Genomic DNA, 15,570 nt, shown 5'->3' on the forward strand with positions numbered 1-15,570 from the left:
CCGCCCGCCACCTGTGGGCGAGGCGGCAGGGCGGCCCCGGGGGCAGCTGCTCTCCCTTCCCCGCTGGTGACCGCGGTCTCCCCGGTGAGGAGCCGCGGTGAGCCACTGTCGTGGGCTGCGGAGGGAAAGGGGCGTGGGGGCGGCTTGTCGTGGTTTGAGGAGGGCAGGGCAGGACCGGCTGGGGGGGGGCAGGGGGGGGAGGGAGCCTAGGTATTTTTGCTTTTCCACAGCTCTTGCTCAAGTTGTTCTATGGGATGCTCTGCAGTTCCCCATGACCCTCGCTTAGTGCTTAAGAAAACGGGTTTAGCAATTACAGTTGGGGGCTGGATTCAAACCTGGATATTCTTACTCCTGGCTCTGCTTGTTACTGCTTACAGGGCTTCTGCTGCCATAAAGTGGTGAAAATAGGCTTGATGTCTACTTCCCAGAGAATCTGCAGGTATTTTTGCCTTTGTAAAGTATTTGGAGAGACCTGCACAAAGCATTTCAAATAAATATGACGCTGTTATTAAGGTGCATTGCTGTTTCTGCAAGGAGGAGGCCATCATCTTCTGATAAGAAACAAAGTCTGAAGCTTCATCGTGCTGTTAAAGAGGATGGGCCAATGCTTTTGTCAGCCTAAGGAGATTTGGAGGGAACGCTGCCGAGACTTTTGGAATAGGACATAAAAAGCAGCGGAATTGCAAATGGGTCCTCTCCTTTGACTATTATCTTGAAGCAGGTCCCTTGTGTTTGTTTGTGTATAGAATTGTGTATATCAAAGAATTCTTCACAGCTTGCCACATCTGACAAAAAATTTTGACCCCTCAGTGCTTCATCACAGGAGAGCAATGTTAGGACCATGGTTCCAAATTCCTTGGCTCTACCAATATACACATAGACATGTAATTTGAATGCTGGTTTACTTTCTTAAAGGCCCGTCGCTTGTTTGAAGCAACAACTTCTTTCTTAGGGTAGTTGATCAAAATGGGTTAACTGAAGATGCAGATGTGAGTCTGAACTAAGAAATGCTGTCACAGCTTTGTTGCTGACTGACATTTGTAGGATGTTACTTTCCACAATGGCTTGATCATGACCTAAAGATACCCAACAGGGTGTAAAGGCCCTTGTTTTACTAGAGAGCTTTAAAAGTGATAACTTATTAATTACTGACAGGGGCAGCGAAGGTCACTTGTTAATAGAATTGCCCAACATTTCTCATGATCAAGTTAGGTTTTCCTTTTTTGTATCTCATTTCATTAGAACTTTGTAATTTTCATACTGAAATTTTTCCATGCTGGACATCTGCCTTGAGGTAATGAAGTGTGTAAACTGTACTTTGGCCAAAAAATTATTCTTTGTTGGCTCCATGCTCTCATATTTTTCCATTTTAAGGTTTTCAGAGATGACTGGATACCAGTGGCCTGGACTTCTGTTTTTCTGATGAGGAAAGGAACCAGGTGGAAACCAGGTAGAGAAGGAACAATGGAACAGTTACGTGAGTTGTTGACGGAGCACAACAAAAACCCAGGATGTAGCCTAACAGATGGGTACTCTGGAGTTGTGGAAGATCAAAAAGGTGCAGTCCCAGTATTAAATTGGTCTAAATGTAAGATGTTGCCACCTTCTGCTTTGTTCACCGTGAGCTGCCTGGCCCCACTGCTTCTGATCTGTTGGTGTTGGCAGCTGAAAGACTATGGGGTGAACCATCTCAGGAGACTGATGGGGCTGAAAACTAACCTGTCAGAAAATAAAAGATAAAAGTTTTCAGGTCACTGCATAGCTGCCTGAAGACTAGTACTCACTCACAGGAGGTGACAGGTATATGTGGCTGAGCTAAAAAGCTCAAAGTTCAGGTTCATGGAGTTTGCTTAGATTAGATTAGGGAGTGTGTGTGTGAAATATTGGCTTATTTCTAACTCATATTTCTGAGAAATCTCTGTTAATTACAGATGTGGACAGTGAACAGCCTTACTAGTGTTGAAAGACATGTTGATGATTACTATCCTGAAAGTTCTTTGCCTGATGTCTTTCATGTTTCTGTAGACCTGCAGCTGGAGTGAAACCTGGCCAGGGCCCCTGGCACGCTGGTGTGTGCTGTGGAATACATTGAAATGTAGTGAGGTTTGGTCTGAATTGGTTTTGAATTGTTTTTTTTTTTTTTTTTTTTTTTTTTTTTTAAATGCAGATCAGCCATTTCCAAAGAAAAAGATCCCAAAACATAAAAGGATCTGAGAAAATGTTTGGTCTCAGGCAGTAAACTCTGGCAATCTTGTCTCTGACCAGCATTTTGGAAAAGGGACTCAAAGCTTATCTGGCAGGTGTGTCTGCGTCAAGGACACATCCTTTTGCTCTGGTGAAAGTGAGCTGAAGGCAACTAAACTGTAAGCAATCAAAAAAGACACCTGTTTCTTAGGTACAGTTTTCAAAAAACTTGACTGATGGTCTTTCTTCTCAGAGCTGCGGGCTGTAGCATGATTTTTTTGTGTTGGTTTTGGTTGTGGGGTTTTTTTGTTCCCCCTTCCCCCAGTAAATAGCTTTTCCAGAACAAGACAATGTAGCTGAGCTGGGATGCTGTCTATGATGTCTATGATATTTTTATTTTTTGTTATAGCCATTTGACTCTGAGGGGACACCAGGTGCTCAGATGTGTAAGTAAACTGTGCACACCTTTGTGAGTTACTGTGCAATCACTGAGTGGACTAACTCTGTGCCAATGTTTAGCATGTTGCAAAATTGTGGTAAACGGCACTAGTTTAGCTGCCCGTGAAAGAGGCTGAGCCAAATGCATTTTACCTCGTGTTAACCTTAAGATAAGATGGTGTAACTTGCTACAGGATGAATTACTGTTACTCTGTTGATGGACTTGTTATGCTGTGATGACTTGCTGATGTGTCTGAACTGTAAAATCAGACAGAGAAGTGGATAATTTAGTCAAGGAGTGTAGGATTAGTTGAGAGCAGAATAGTAGCTGGACAAAGAGAAGATGGATTGGACATGAAAGTGTGGTTTTAGAGGAGAAACTTGGCTGGCTGAGCAAAGAAAATTTGTAGGAGAGAGCGGGGTGGTAGAGAACCAGTGTGCAGGGGGAGGAAGGAGAGACAGGATGAGCAGCCGGTAGAGCAGAAGTGAAGTGGTCTGGGCAAGAAAATGGGAGACCTAGATGAGGAGCTGAAAAAAGTAGGGAAGGGTGTGGAAAGGCAGAACTTGAGGGGGAGAAGGCAAAGAAGTTGAGATAAACAGACGATGAGTCTCTACTCTGGCTTCCGTCTGTCCTCCAAAGCCTGGGAGGGAACTGGGTTTCTTGAATGTGACTTTTCCCCTGCAATCCATGAGGATCCATGAAACCTCTAGCAAGATGTCATCCATCTAGCATTAAGCTTAATTATGTAGATGGTCCTCTTCTGCTCTCTGTTTGTTAGCTGTTGTCAAATGACAGGTGCTGGGTGTGTGTGATGATGTGTGGTGGCTTTTTTCTAGTTATTTTAAAAAAAATCTAAGTTACAGACATCAAAGTTATAGCATTAAAAGCACCGTCAAAGCTTTGATGGCAGGAAATGCCAAAATTAATCTATTTAAAATGAGTATCCGTTAGAGTGCCATTTCCTATTGTTGCCACAGGATGTCACAATTTCTCCATGGTATGGTCCATCACAGTCTAACCTGGGTGGTGCCAGTTCACCACTTCTATTAAATGTGAAGTGATATAAAATGAATTTGGCCCTGGGACCTATCCAAGGTAAGCCCTAATTTCCATTCCCTGTCCGATGTCCACATGGTTTACTAACTGCTTGTAATAAACACCTCTTTCCAGATGTGTGATTCAGAAGGAGCAGGAAAGCAAGAGCACAAGGGTGCAGTCAATGTGGTTGCTAGGTTTTTAATCCAGGAGAAGAGGGCCTTCCTCCCAGCTCATCAGAAGAGATGGTGAAGGAGAGTGATGAAAAGAGGAGGAACAGGAAGATGTCACTATTCCAGCAGGAAGCAGAGGTAAGTCTCAAAGAGATGTGATAAGACAGATGTTCTGAAATATGATGTTTTATGGATTGAGGCCTTGCTTCTCTGCTGGCTTTTGGCTATAGTAAGGCATTATATCCATCGTGGAATGCCTCACTTGTAACTTGTGACATCTTTTCTAAAAATGGCCTTGGAGTACCGATTGTGGTAAATGGAGCTTTGCGAAGGTGAAGTCTTTGGTTTCTTTGTGCTGTTTTTACTAAGAGCTCTGCTAAGAGAGACATCTTGAGAGGTCTCTGAACTACTGAAACAGAAAAAAAAAAAAAAAAAAAGATGAGTCTATAGGAAACCTGTTCTCCCTGGCTATTCTTAGTACCACTGTTAGCACATTTCCTGTACTGAAAGCAATCTACAGATAAAGACAGTCTAAAAAGTCAAAGTTCAAAGAAACTAAAGTAGTAGTGCTTTGTGATCACAGTCAAAGGATTCACTTCAAAGCCTGCTGAAAGACTTCTGTAATGGTTTTGATTAGCACTTAAAAAAAAAAAAGGCAGAATTAAGGACACTTTCAGTCCATGCTTCAGAGAAGTCCAATTTATGACAAAACCCCAAAGTTTACCAATACATCTTCTGAAGGACATTCATATACTTCATTTCACTTGTATGAGCTTTGGATGAGGTTCTTAATGAACAGGGATAACATTTGGATGATTTGCTGCGCTGAAGTCACGAACGTTGTTGTCTCACCTCAGTAGGAAAAGGACCTTGGATTGAACTCCTTATGGAACCAGTGAGTTCCTAGAGTTCTCATTCCTCCCATGCAACACTCAGAGGAATAAATGGCAATGCCAACATGTTATCTTGCAGCTTTCAAGTTCCAGTGTGTTAAGATGTTTCTTTTCAAAATTAAACTTTAGATTCTGTCGTTTCTTGCTGCCCCAGAGGCTGGATCAGCAGAGGAGATGCTATATCCTAGTCGGAGCACAAGAGGTAAGAGGAGCCATTTGATGGAATATTTTTTTATCCTCTGGATGTAATTATCCTCTGGAAACCAGAGGAAAAAATTGATGGAAGGGGAATATTACATTGATTTAACAGACAGGATTTCATCCCATATTTCTGGCGTAGAAGTTACGACACGGTTATGTCTTCAAAGTAATCCAACTGCTTCTTGCTTCTGAAGACCTGGATGAGAAATGTGCTTATAGCTGGGTTGTGATCAGATTCCGTATCTGCTTTTCATGAGGGTTTGGTTCCAGCCTTATCATCTGTTTGTCTATTTAAAAAGTCAATAAATTAAAAATTGTATTTGCTGGTAGCTGCCTGTTGAGCTGAGGGACAGAGAGAAAACCCACTGACTGGGAAAAGGGAGTCCAAGTGCAGGGAGGGAAGGAAGGCCAGAGGCAGCTGTCACTAGAAGGAGCTTGAGGAGGGACAGGAGATGTTTCAGGGAGCAGAAGGGGTTCCAGCCACCAGTGACTTCTGGTTGTGGTGATGTCCATTTCTTTAAAAGGGCAATCCAAAAACCATTTGGAGCCTGTTAATAGTATGGATGGGATAGATGTGAATTGCTGTATTTTACTCACCGAGGCCTGAGGAGGGGCCCTATTGAAGTAGTGATCTCCCTAACTTTTGACTGGTGTGGTGCCTGTTCAGCCTGCAGGGATGCAGGGAGGGTGCTGCCACCAGCAACGACCATCCCGGCGTGGCCAGTCGATCATGCTCCCCAACTCTGCTTTCCCCTAAGCTAAGCAGGAGGCCGGCATGACTAAGAGGGGTGGTGACTCCCTAAGAATGTCAAGGGCTGTAGACAGAAGGTTGTCTTCTTGAGTCAAGGAGATCTCTCTAGCCAGAAGCTCAGGAATTCAGTAGCTCGATTTTTTACTGGCCACTTGGTGGATGGTTTGTACTAAACGCCACAGTAGCGCAGGGTAGCTTGATAGTTCATCAGACAGGGAGACATGTAGTATGTATTTATCTGACCTGTCAAAAACTACAAAATAAGAGTACCTGGCTGACCTTTGTAGCATTTCTGCACTCCTTGCTCTCTCTCCTATTATTTGCCAAGGTGCCTGGTCAAGTCTGGCTTCCAGCTAGTTGGAAAACTCTTCCAGGGAGTGAATGTTTGTGCTTGCCTGATCTGAAAGGGGAACATCAGGAAATCTTGATTTTTCCTTGACCATTTTAGCCACTCTCGTAATGGAAATTAAATAGTTGGACAGAAGTGCTATGGAGTCTCATTTCAGCTTGTTACTATAATACCGTATAACTCTTCCATGCACTACACTCTTCTTTCCTCTTAAATAATTAGTGCAACATGATCTTAATCCTGTCTAGTAAACCCCTCCTGAAAAAATATTTACTGATCATTCTTTAATTGCAATCAACTGGAAGGAGGTCAGCTGAGGGCTAGCACACATTCAAGGGCCTGGGGGAGGCCTACCAGAAATAAATGGGTAAGACAGCAGTGACAGGACACTCGGGCCATGGTAAGAAAAAAGCTAGCATCGGATGGAGGCTGAACAGAGCCCTTTCAAAGACTGAGGAAGGATGCTTAAGTATCACTTCCCTCATGTAAGAAAACAAAGCCTGTGCTCCCTCCAGTCTTGAAAGTTCCCCTGTCTTTCCCCTCTGTCTTTGCCTGCACCCACATAGCCCTTCCTGCTTCACTTCCAAGTTTCAAACGGTGGAGACTGAACAGAGCCCAGTACGGGATCTAGAGCACATGACTGGTGTCATGACAGATCAACTGTGAGAGCACAATGGGAACTCAGCATCTAGCGTGTTGATCTGGAAACATCCCCTCTTTGATCCTGAGTAAGTCTTTGGACGGACCCCCTAGGAGAATCAGACCTGGAAGAATCCATTGTGGGTTTTAAATAAGGGACTGGAGTAGTTGAAGTTAATGATGTGCCAGTCCAGACAGGATGCGTTGAGTAAAATTTAGTGTTTGTTACATAGAGTAAGTACCAACCAAGACACTCAGTACTTGGAAAAAATACTGCACAGCATAGTGTACAGCATATTGAAAAATAGGGGAAAATAGTCAGGATATGGGCTTGAGCTGAAGGTTTAGATGAAATTTTCTGCAATGTAGATGACTTGTGTTCCCATGTCACTTTTTCAAAAATAATAGTACTGAGGCTATATATTGTATTTAGGAAGATGTCAGTGTAAATTGGCTCTCTTGAGAATCCCTCCACCTGCATATGGAGATGCCTTAATGCTTCTTAAAATCTGACCCTTAAGCACTTGATAGTCAAGTCCATTTGATTTTGGTGGGAATGATTCTAAAGATCTTTCAGAAAGTGCCAATAATGCTCATAGTACTCAGAAATTCTTCTGGATCAACGGTAAGATAAGCAGAAGGAAAAACAAGTGCAAGAGAATTAAGTGTTGAAATCAAAGTCTAGCTTGACCACTGATGTGAAAGAAATAGCTTAAAAGTGACTAAATTTTCTACATTATTTTGTAACTTCGCAACAGCTGTGGGGATTCTGAATGGATTCAGAAATGTTGCAGGCTCTTCACAGGCAGCTTGTAGCACTGTACAGCATATGTCTTGACGCAATATTTAAAAGCAGTGAGTTGCTGGGATGTAGGTACATAGAATTATGCAGCTGCAGTCAGTGACATCTCAAAAATGGAATGACTCATGTATTTGTAAATACTAATGATTCCTTCTAGGCTTCCAGTTAGCTCCCACGGTTTCTTGTGAATGTTAAACTATTTGCTATAGTGGAGCTTCACATTTCTTAAAACACGATCAAGAGAGACTTGGATAGATTCAGACAAGCCATATTTGCTACTGACACAGACATCAAAATGGTATGCCACCAAGCAGAATAAAATTGTTAATAGCAACAGCACTTAGGAGAAAAAAAGGATGACTGAAATGTGTGCAGTGGAAGAGAAGTGGACTTGCTGTATTGTTGCTTCTCAGTTGATTGACAGCTTAGCACTATTCATTGGAGTTGTTCAGAAACACTGGCTGGTTTGCAGCAGACTATCAAGGTTAGAAGTTTATATTATGGAGTATTTTATGGAACTACAGTGAGGCATTTTTCTTCAATACATAGACAAGTGGACTTGGGTTCTGAACAAGATTTGCTGTAATGCATAAGCATAGACCTTAGGCAGCATTTGATTTTTGTGCCATGGTCATCCATGCATGCATGTGGTGCTATGTATGAATAGTGGCTTGGCTGTCTGATTCGTTGGGGTCACATTCTGATCAGTTCTGATCATATAGGGGTTATGCAGAAGTCTGAAAGTCTTACTCTTTCGAGGCATGAGAAGTGAGAATGAAAGAGGTTTCCTGTTTGGAAAGAGCTATATAGGCAGCTGTCTTGGTTAACTCAGCAGTGGAGGAAAAAAAAAAAACACCCAAGGACAGCAAAACTTCCCCCTGTGTGACTAGTGTGTATCTTCTTCATGCCTAAATGCTTTTAAACCTGGGCTATTTTTTTCTGATTTTTAACTGAAAACAGAAAACTGAAAACTGACTGCAGTGAAGGGACAGAGCTTTGCAGATTCATGTCTTTTTGAGGATTAGTGAAGTTATTTTCCAAATACAGGCTAAGATTTTCTGAGTTACTAAGCACAGAGACTGTCAGACAATACACGTGTCCTTTTCAGTTGTGCCCTTTTGTTGTGTCGGTAGCATATGCAGCCATTTGGGTGCAAACACCTGGCCTTCCCTTCCCTTCCCACGAGTCTGCGCATTGAGATCTATTCCAGAATGCTTGGATTTTCATGGGTGTTCCCTCCACGAAGGGTAACAGCTGATAAGTCATCCCAGCCAGCACTGAAGTAAGCCTGACCGGGCTTGAAATGCACATCCAACGTCAGCTGCTGCACATCTGCAACGTGGAAAGCTGCCGTGTGTCCAAAGGCTCAGTTGTTTTTGCCTCCCACGCATGTGGAACAGGCAGGTTACTTTGTGGCATGGTATCAAATGCCAGCTTCCTTCTTTTGCCATGTTATGAGACTGCATACTGAATTTGCTACTCTGGTTTTTGCAGTGTTGCATGGCAAATTAATGATCTTTACTAGTATGTTTGGATATGCTTTCAGCGGGCAGTGAAAAGAAGAGGCATAGTATGAAAGTGATGATAGTCATAATCTTAGCACAAACTGGGGAGAGATGCACAGAAAAAAAACATGAGAAAGACGCGAAGGTCCTTTAAGTTTATACCGAAACCAAGCACTGATGTCTTCTTCCCCTCCCTGTGTGAACATCCAGATTTCACTGGAGAAGTCATTCATCACTGGAAATGGTGTCTCGCCTGTACTATAAAAACATTGGTTTCTTAGCAAAAGCAAGCAATTGTGGCAATTCTTGAAAATAGTTTTGCTGCAAATTTTGACTGGGGCAAGAGTTTCTGCTCTGCCTGCTGTTGTAGGAAGGTTGCTATCTTCTTTACTGTGGAGGGTTAGGCCACAGAGTCCTGGTCCCAGCTTGAGACCCCAGAATTTCTGTGATGCTGTGGGCTGCGTCCTGCAATGTCAGAGACAGCAGTTCCGTTTCTAACATGGAAAATAGCTGCAGTCTTGCAAACTACCTTCTACCTCCAGCCTCTGATGCTCTGAAGATTTGGCTGAATTTCTGGCAAGAGGTGATCTGTTGCAGTACTAGCTCGTAGGGCATTCAAAGAGACGGAAATGCCTTAAAAGTAATCTTGATTCTACTCCTAGAATCATAGAATATGTTTAGGTTGGAAAGGCCCTTGAAGATCATTGAATTCCAACCCCCCTGCCATAGGCAGGGACACCTCCCACTAGACCAGGTTGCCCAAGGCCACGTCCAGCCTGGCCTTGAATACCTCCAGCGATGGGGCCTCAACAACCTCTCTGGGCAACCTGTTCCAGTGCCTTACCACCCTTAATGTGAAAAACTTCGTCCTAATGTTTAATCTAAACCTGTCCTCTTCCAGTTTAAAGCCATTCCCTCTCCTCCTCCTGTCACTACACGCCCTAGTAAAAAGTCCTTCCCCAGCTCTCCTGTAGGTCCTCTTTAGGTACTGGAAGGCAGCAACAAGATCTCCCTGGAGCCTCCTCTTCTCCAGGCTGAACAGCCCCAACTCTTTCAGCCTCTCCTCATAGGAGAGGTGCTCCAGCCCTTGGATCATCTTTCTGGCTTTCCTCTGGACACGCTCCAACAGGTCCATGTCCTTCTTATGTTGGGGACTCCAGAGCTGGATGCAGTACTCCAGGTGGGGTCACTTCTCGTCAATCAGCACACCCAGGTCCTTCTCCTCAGGGCTGCTCTCCAGCCATTCCCCCCTGAGCCTGTATTTGTGCTTGGGATTGCCCCAACCCAGATGTAGGACCTTGCACTTGGCCTTGTTGAACTGCATGAGGTTGGCTTGGGCCCACCTCTCCAGCCTGTCCAGGTCCCTCTGGATGGCATCCCTCCCCTCCAGTGTGTCTACATCGCCAAACAGCTTGGTATCATCTGCAAACTTGCTGAGGGTGCACTCGACCCCACTGTCCATGTTGCCGACAAAGATGTTGAACAGTACAGGTCCCAGTAATGACCCCTGAGGAATGCCACTCGTCACTGCTCTCCACTTGGACACTGAGCCGTTTCTTTACAGGCCTGTTTGCCAGTATGGAAGGAGACTGTCTCCATACAGCCTTCTGTGGTGGTCTACCAGGAGGGGATGGTTCAGTCCTGTGGTACAGCGTCCCTGCATACAGAATTCATACCGTAGTCTAGAAACAAGGGGATTTGCCTCTTCAGCCTGGGAAGGGACTGGTGCACCACTTCTTGAGGTGACTGTAGCCCAGTGAACCACTTGCCTTCACCTAATGATGGAGTTTCAAGCTTAGAGGGGATGTAGTTCATCACCTTAGAGTCTCTTCCATTGTACTAGACCAGAGCAAAGGTCCTTCTATCCCAGCATTCATTCTCTCTCAGGTCACACTGCTGAACTGATAGTATTTAGTAGTTGCTGGTCTGCAACTCTGATGAAAAAGAGAAACTCTATCCTGTACTTGAGCAGTTAATGTAATAGGCAACAGGGCCCTGACAAGTCATCTTGCTCAGAGGTTGGAAGTACTTTTTTTTTTTTTTTACCCCCATGTGTATCTTAGTGTTGACCAGAAACACAGACAACTTTTGACAATCAAACACAGAGTATGGTTGACTGGGCTGCTGGAGCAGTAGCTGTCTCATGTTTATACTAAGTCAAAGACAAAAATATTTCTCTAGACCAATATTGAACAAGTTTCTTTTTTTCAAGATGGTGAAGGGTTAGTGGTTCCCAGAATTGGCACTATGTGGAAAATATCAAAATATATTTGGTTCTTTTTCACCACACAGATTTTCCACAGCTAAATCTACCTTCTATCATGCATAGCATGAGTGTGAGAAATCTGGAAAACCCCGGACTACCCCAAACTGCTACTTTCAACTGACAATAATAGGGGTTTACCCTACCTAACAGTAACAATGAATGTAAATATATTTTTGAGGTTCCTTACAAAGTCTGTCCATTTGAGTCTTTATAACAGACAGTACTTCTCTTTTTCGACAGTCATTCTTTTAGTGGGCTGAAACCAAAGATACAAGAAGCCAATGGTATAGACTGCAGTGCTACTGTGATGTTTACACATCATGAGTCACTGCTGTATGTTCTGTAATTCTGATAAAGGGCTGTACAGGGAAAATAATTTGGAACACCATGGCAACTCTCTCCTCTATTTCACCCGTTACTCTAAACCCAGAGCTGTGAATGTCCAGTGCTATCTGTAGTCCTTGTACTCTCACATGTGGCATCAGGCTGCAAAGTGACATGGTAGATTGAGGGAGGGTCTTTTTTCATTGTCTCTTTCAGAAGCTCTGAGATTTTCACGGAATCTCCTTTCCTGGGTACTGAATCTGGCAGTTTTCCAGCAGTCTAAGCTCAGTAGCCTGCCCTCAGCCATCCTGACACATACTCTTTAATGTAATTCTTTTGCCACTGTCAGTAGACAGAGGACAAATGGAAAACAAAAGCACCAAGTTAACATCCTTATGTACAATGTAATGTCAGAAAAGGCTGTGATCTTCCCTCTGCACTGTACTCCAAATCAGTGCAATCAGTATAATGTTAACTGTGCTTTAATGGCAATTCCCTTCCCTCTCCTCCCTCCCAGCCCTTGCCCCTTCATCCCACCAAGAAGTGATTCCTTCTTCTAGGGTGATTGTGCTACAAACTATGACCATGCAAGCAGCGTGGCCAAAATAGCGGTGCTCCTCCTTAATCCATTTGGAAAGCTACTAGAATTAAAATTGAGTGCTGCTTGCAGAGGTGTTTAGTCTCCACAGGCCATACCTTTGTGCAGACCCCTTTGAAGTCTTCTCCCAAGATGACTAAATTTTAACCTCCCTCTGCCCTTGGTATTCTATAACTCTGGCAAGAGTATAAAAATGTGTTTTGTTTGGTCTTTTCCTGGTTTCTACAGGACAAATCAATCTCACTCAAACTCTTTTTTAATATTTTTTTTTTAATAAAAGATGTTGTTAAAATAAAAGATACTGTTCACTTGCAAACTTGGGAAACCCCCTTTGAGGTTTTTTTACCACAGACTTTCCCTCAGTTTGTGTTGCTGTCACTAGCTCTATCTAGGCCTTTGGATAGTGGCTAGCAGATAAAGCTTTAGGAAGAAAAGACAAAGCTAGTTAATTTGAAAGGAAAGCATGCTTAATATATTTTAAAAAACCCCAACAAATAACAAGGCACTGCTTTGGATGCATGCTTTTGATAGGTGTTTCAATCTCAGCTCCGTCTTGCAGCATGTTTGTGTGGATTTGGGAAAAGCATATTGTAGTCAATGTATGCATTCTATAAGTCTTGCAGTTCACCATGCCTGGCTGCATGGCCTCACAATGTGTGCATACTGAACCAGGAGGCTGCGTGAGTGTAGGGCAATCTGAACAAGCTTCCTGGCCAAATGGGGTAGCTGGGGACAGGCTACTGAGCTGAGATTCATGGATAATTAAGTAGGTGACTGATCAGGTGAGAGAGTGTTACATGACACCATTTCAGAGGCAGGATAGCAATGCACAGGCGATCTCAGGAGCCTGAGTTTCAAGGAGTTGCACTGACAGGGTGCTACAGAGGTGCCTCGATGGTGAAAATAGGAGAGACTCATCTACCCACGTGATGAAAATGGGGAGCTCTGGACTTCTGGAAGAGAGCTAGGTTCTACTTCTTGTCTGTCTGTGTGAGAAGGAGGGGATCAAAAAAGAGTCCTCTCCTACCATTTACTTATTCAGGTAGCACGGGCCAGCATTCACCTTGGTGATCTGGAGAAACAGAAGAGCAAAATCTGTCAACAGAGAATGATCTCACTTCTGGCCTGGTTTATTGGAAGGGTAAATACTGAAAATAATGCATAATTCTCGCTGTCTTGCCCAGGGCTCTTGAAAACAACGTGTTGCTTGTATAGGGCAGGACCTTTTTCAGGTTTTTACCTGACTGGAGTGTTCAGATCCCTAGCAGATATTTTCAGCTCCTGGGTTTTGCTGAGAGCATATAACCTGTTTTATAGGAGCTACTGGTATTTACTCTTCATCACAGACCAAAATAAATACCTCTGTGATTGACAACGTGTGGGATGATCTGCACCAAAAAACTCATCCTAAAAGTAAAAAATTAATTAAATACCTAAAATACAGGTTTTCTGTCCCTCCAAATGTTCTTGTCAGCATTCCTACAATTTTGGATCCCCTCAGTACGTGCTATAAGCTGCCAATTCTTTGCCTCTTGCTACACCCCATTAAAAGGCACAGCAGCCGCATCCTAGTGGGCATATTCTTTTCCCCTCCCAAGCTCTGAGCAGTGTTACATCCACTGATGTGCAGCTCTTCCCATGATACCTGTGTGGGGTGTCCCTTCACTCTGCAGCATGCCTGCCAGGCTGTATATGCGCAGAAATACCCCTTGCATCATCAGGGCTGGTTGCACACAGGTGTAGCACGCAGTCATCTTAGTGAGCTGACTGACTGTGGCAAAACAGCCAAGTATATAGCAGGTTCCTGGAAGGCAAAAGTGGCTGCTGGTGCCTAGTTTGGGACAGACTACAAAGGAAAAACAGCTCTGTATCTTTTCCCTTATTGCCCATGTTGCCAGTGATGGTGGCTATGCTCATGTGCAGTGCCTGCATAGCCACGTGTTCTCCCCGCTCCACAGATCTGTAGTTTTCTGTGTACAACTGCAATAAAAAAAATAAGTCCTCCTTTTCTCTACTGCTTAAGTAGGAATAAAGGGCGGAAGTAACTATGAGGGAGGAGTACCTATTACTCTCTTAAGACAGGATCATCGTTACTAACTGGACTCAGCTGCAGAGGTCACACCTCCACACGGTCCTGCTGGATGCCCTTCCAACTCTGTTGGAATTAAGGGTAACCAAATTGACCTCTGCCCCAGTGGGAGTTATGGCTACTTCTTCCCTATAGATAGGCCTCACCTACCTATAGATAGTAACTCCCAAAGGTGAAACAAAATATCAGCAATATGGTCAGTGGATCATTGCCTGGGGCCTCAGCCCACGAGGTGTAAAGTTGGGCACAGGTGGGTTAGCCCTCGGGGATGGGCTGCCTGGCTTAGCAGGGCTTGCTGATGGCAGGGCAGGGGGTGACCCCTCATTGACAGCCACAGTCGCTGCCAGCACCTGTCCTGGCGAGTGGAATAGACTCTTCAACTGTTGGGGCATATATGGAGTGGATCATGGATATCTATCCTACAGGATCCAGAGAGAGGAGTATTGGTGGAGCCTGAAAGGGAACTTAATCGCTGCTAGTCTGTCCTAGTGACCGGAAAAGATCCTCCTGCCACCCGGGATGTAAGGAGAAGATCTGGATGACCATTCTACGAGAACTGGGATGAGGACTCTTGGATGGGCTGGAATTTCAAAAGTGGTAATTCTATGTACTTGTACTAAGAATTGCATGCAGGTAATTAATCGGACTTGACATAGAGTATTCTATGCAAATTAACATCTATAGTTACAAATCATTAATTCTAAATTAAGTTCTTAACACAGTTTGTATCTCACCAACTATTGTGACTTGTATGACCCGATTATGCCTGTTTCTAATAAACGGATGTGGGGTAAAAGGTGGGACGTGATGATTACAATAACATGGCGCATCACTTGGCGATTCCTGCGGCCAGCTATGATGAGGTGGATGCACCATTCATTTAACCTGGAAAAGGAGCACAAATCCCATCTATGTGTTCGATAAATAGCTGGCTACAACCTTCTGATCACGGAGCCCGGCTCCAGCAGAACTGAAACCCCCCGCCAGTTGCTGCTCTGGCGGAGCACCTGCAGGTGGCAGGTCCCCTCAGCTGTGGGCGCCATGTTTCACCCTCCTGCCCGCTCCTCCTTCCCTTTTCGTTCTGGCTCGTTAAGTATCGAGTTTTCCTGAGGAATGTCTCTTTGGCCACGTTGACTGATCGATTGTTACAGAACGGGGATCCGGTTGTGTGCGGCCCACCCTCGCGCTAGCATAACGGTCGGCACCGCCAGCGAAGGGAACGGGAGGGCGCCGCCGGTATTGGCGCATGCGCACCCGCCGCGGGGAGGCGACGGGGACGCGGGACGACGCGGGACGACCAGGCGGAAGGAGGGCTTCCCAAC

General features: G+C 44.4%; 1 protein-coding gene across 1 annotated transcript in view; it reads right to left on the bottom strand.

The window, feature by feature from the left end:
- MAATS1 (MYCBP-associated, testis expressed 1) overlaps positions 1–15,496 on the bottom strand; it is a 49,006-nt gene extending 33,510 nt beyond the window's left edge. Inside the window, exon 1 of the mRNA XM_009879946.1 lies at positions 15,428–15,496. Within this exon, the coding sequence (XP_009878248.1) occupies positions 15,428–15,496 (69 nt within the window). The remainder of the gene's footprint in view (positions 1–15,427) is intronic.
- Between the last annotated feature and the right edge of the window lie 74 nt (positions 15,497–15,570).

Source organism: Charadrius vociferus, unplaced genomic scaffold (assembly GCF_000708025.1).
Source record: "Charadrius vociferus isolate BGI_N301 unplaced genomic scaffold, ASM70802v2 scaffold162, whole genome shotgun sequence".
Taxonomy (NCBI): domain Eukaryota; kingdom Metazoa; phylum Chordata; class Aves; order Charadriiformes; family Charadriidae; genus Charadrius; species Charadrius vociferus.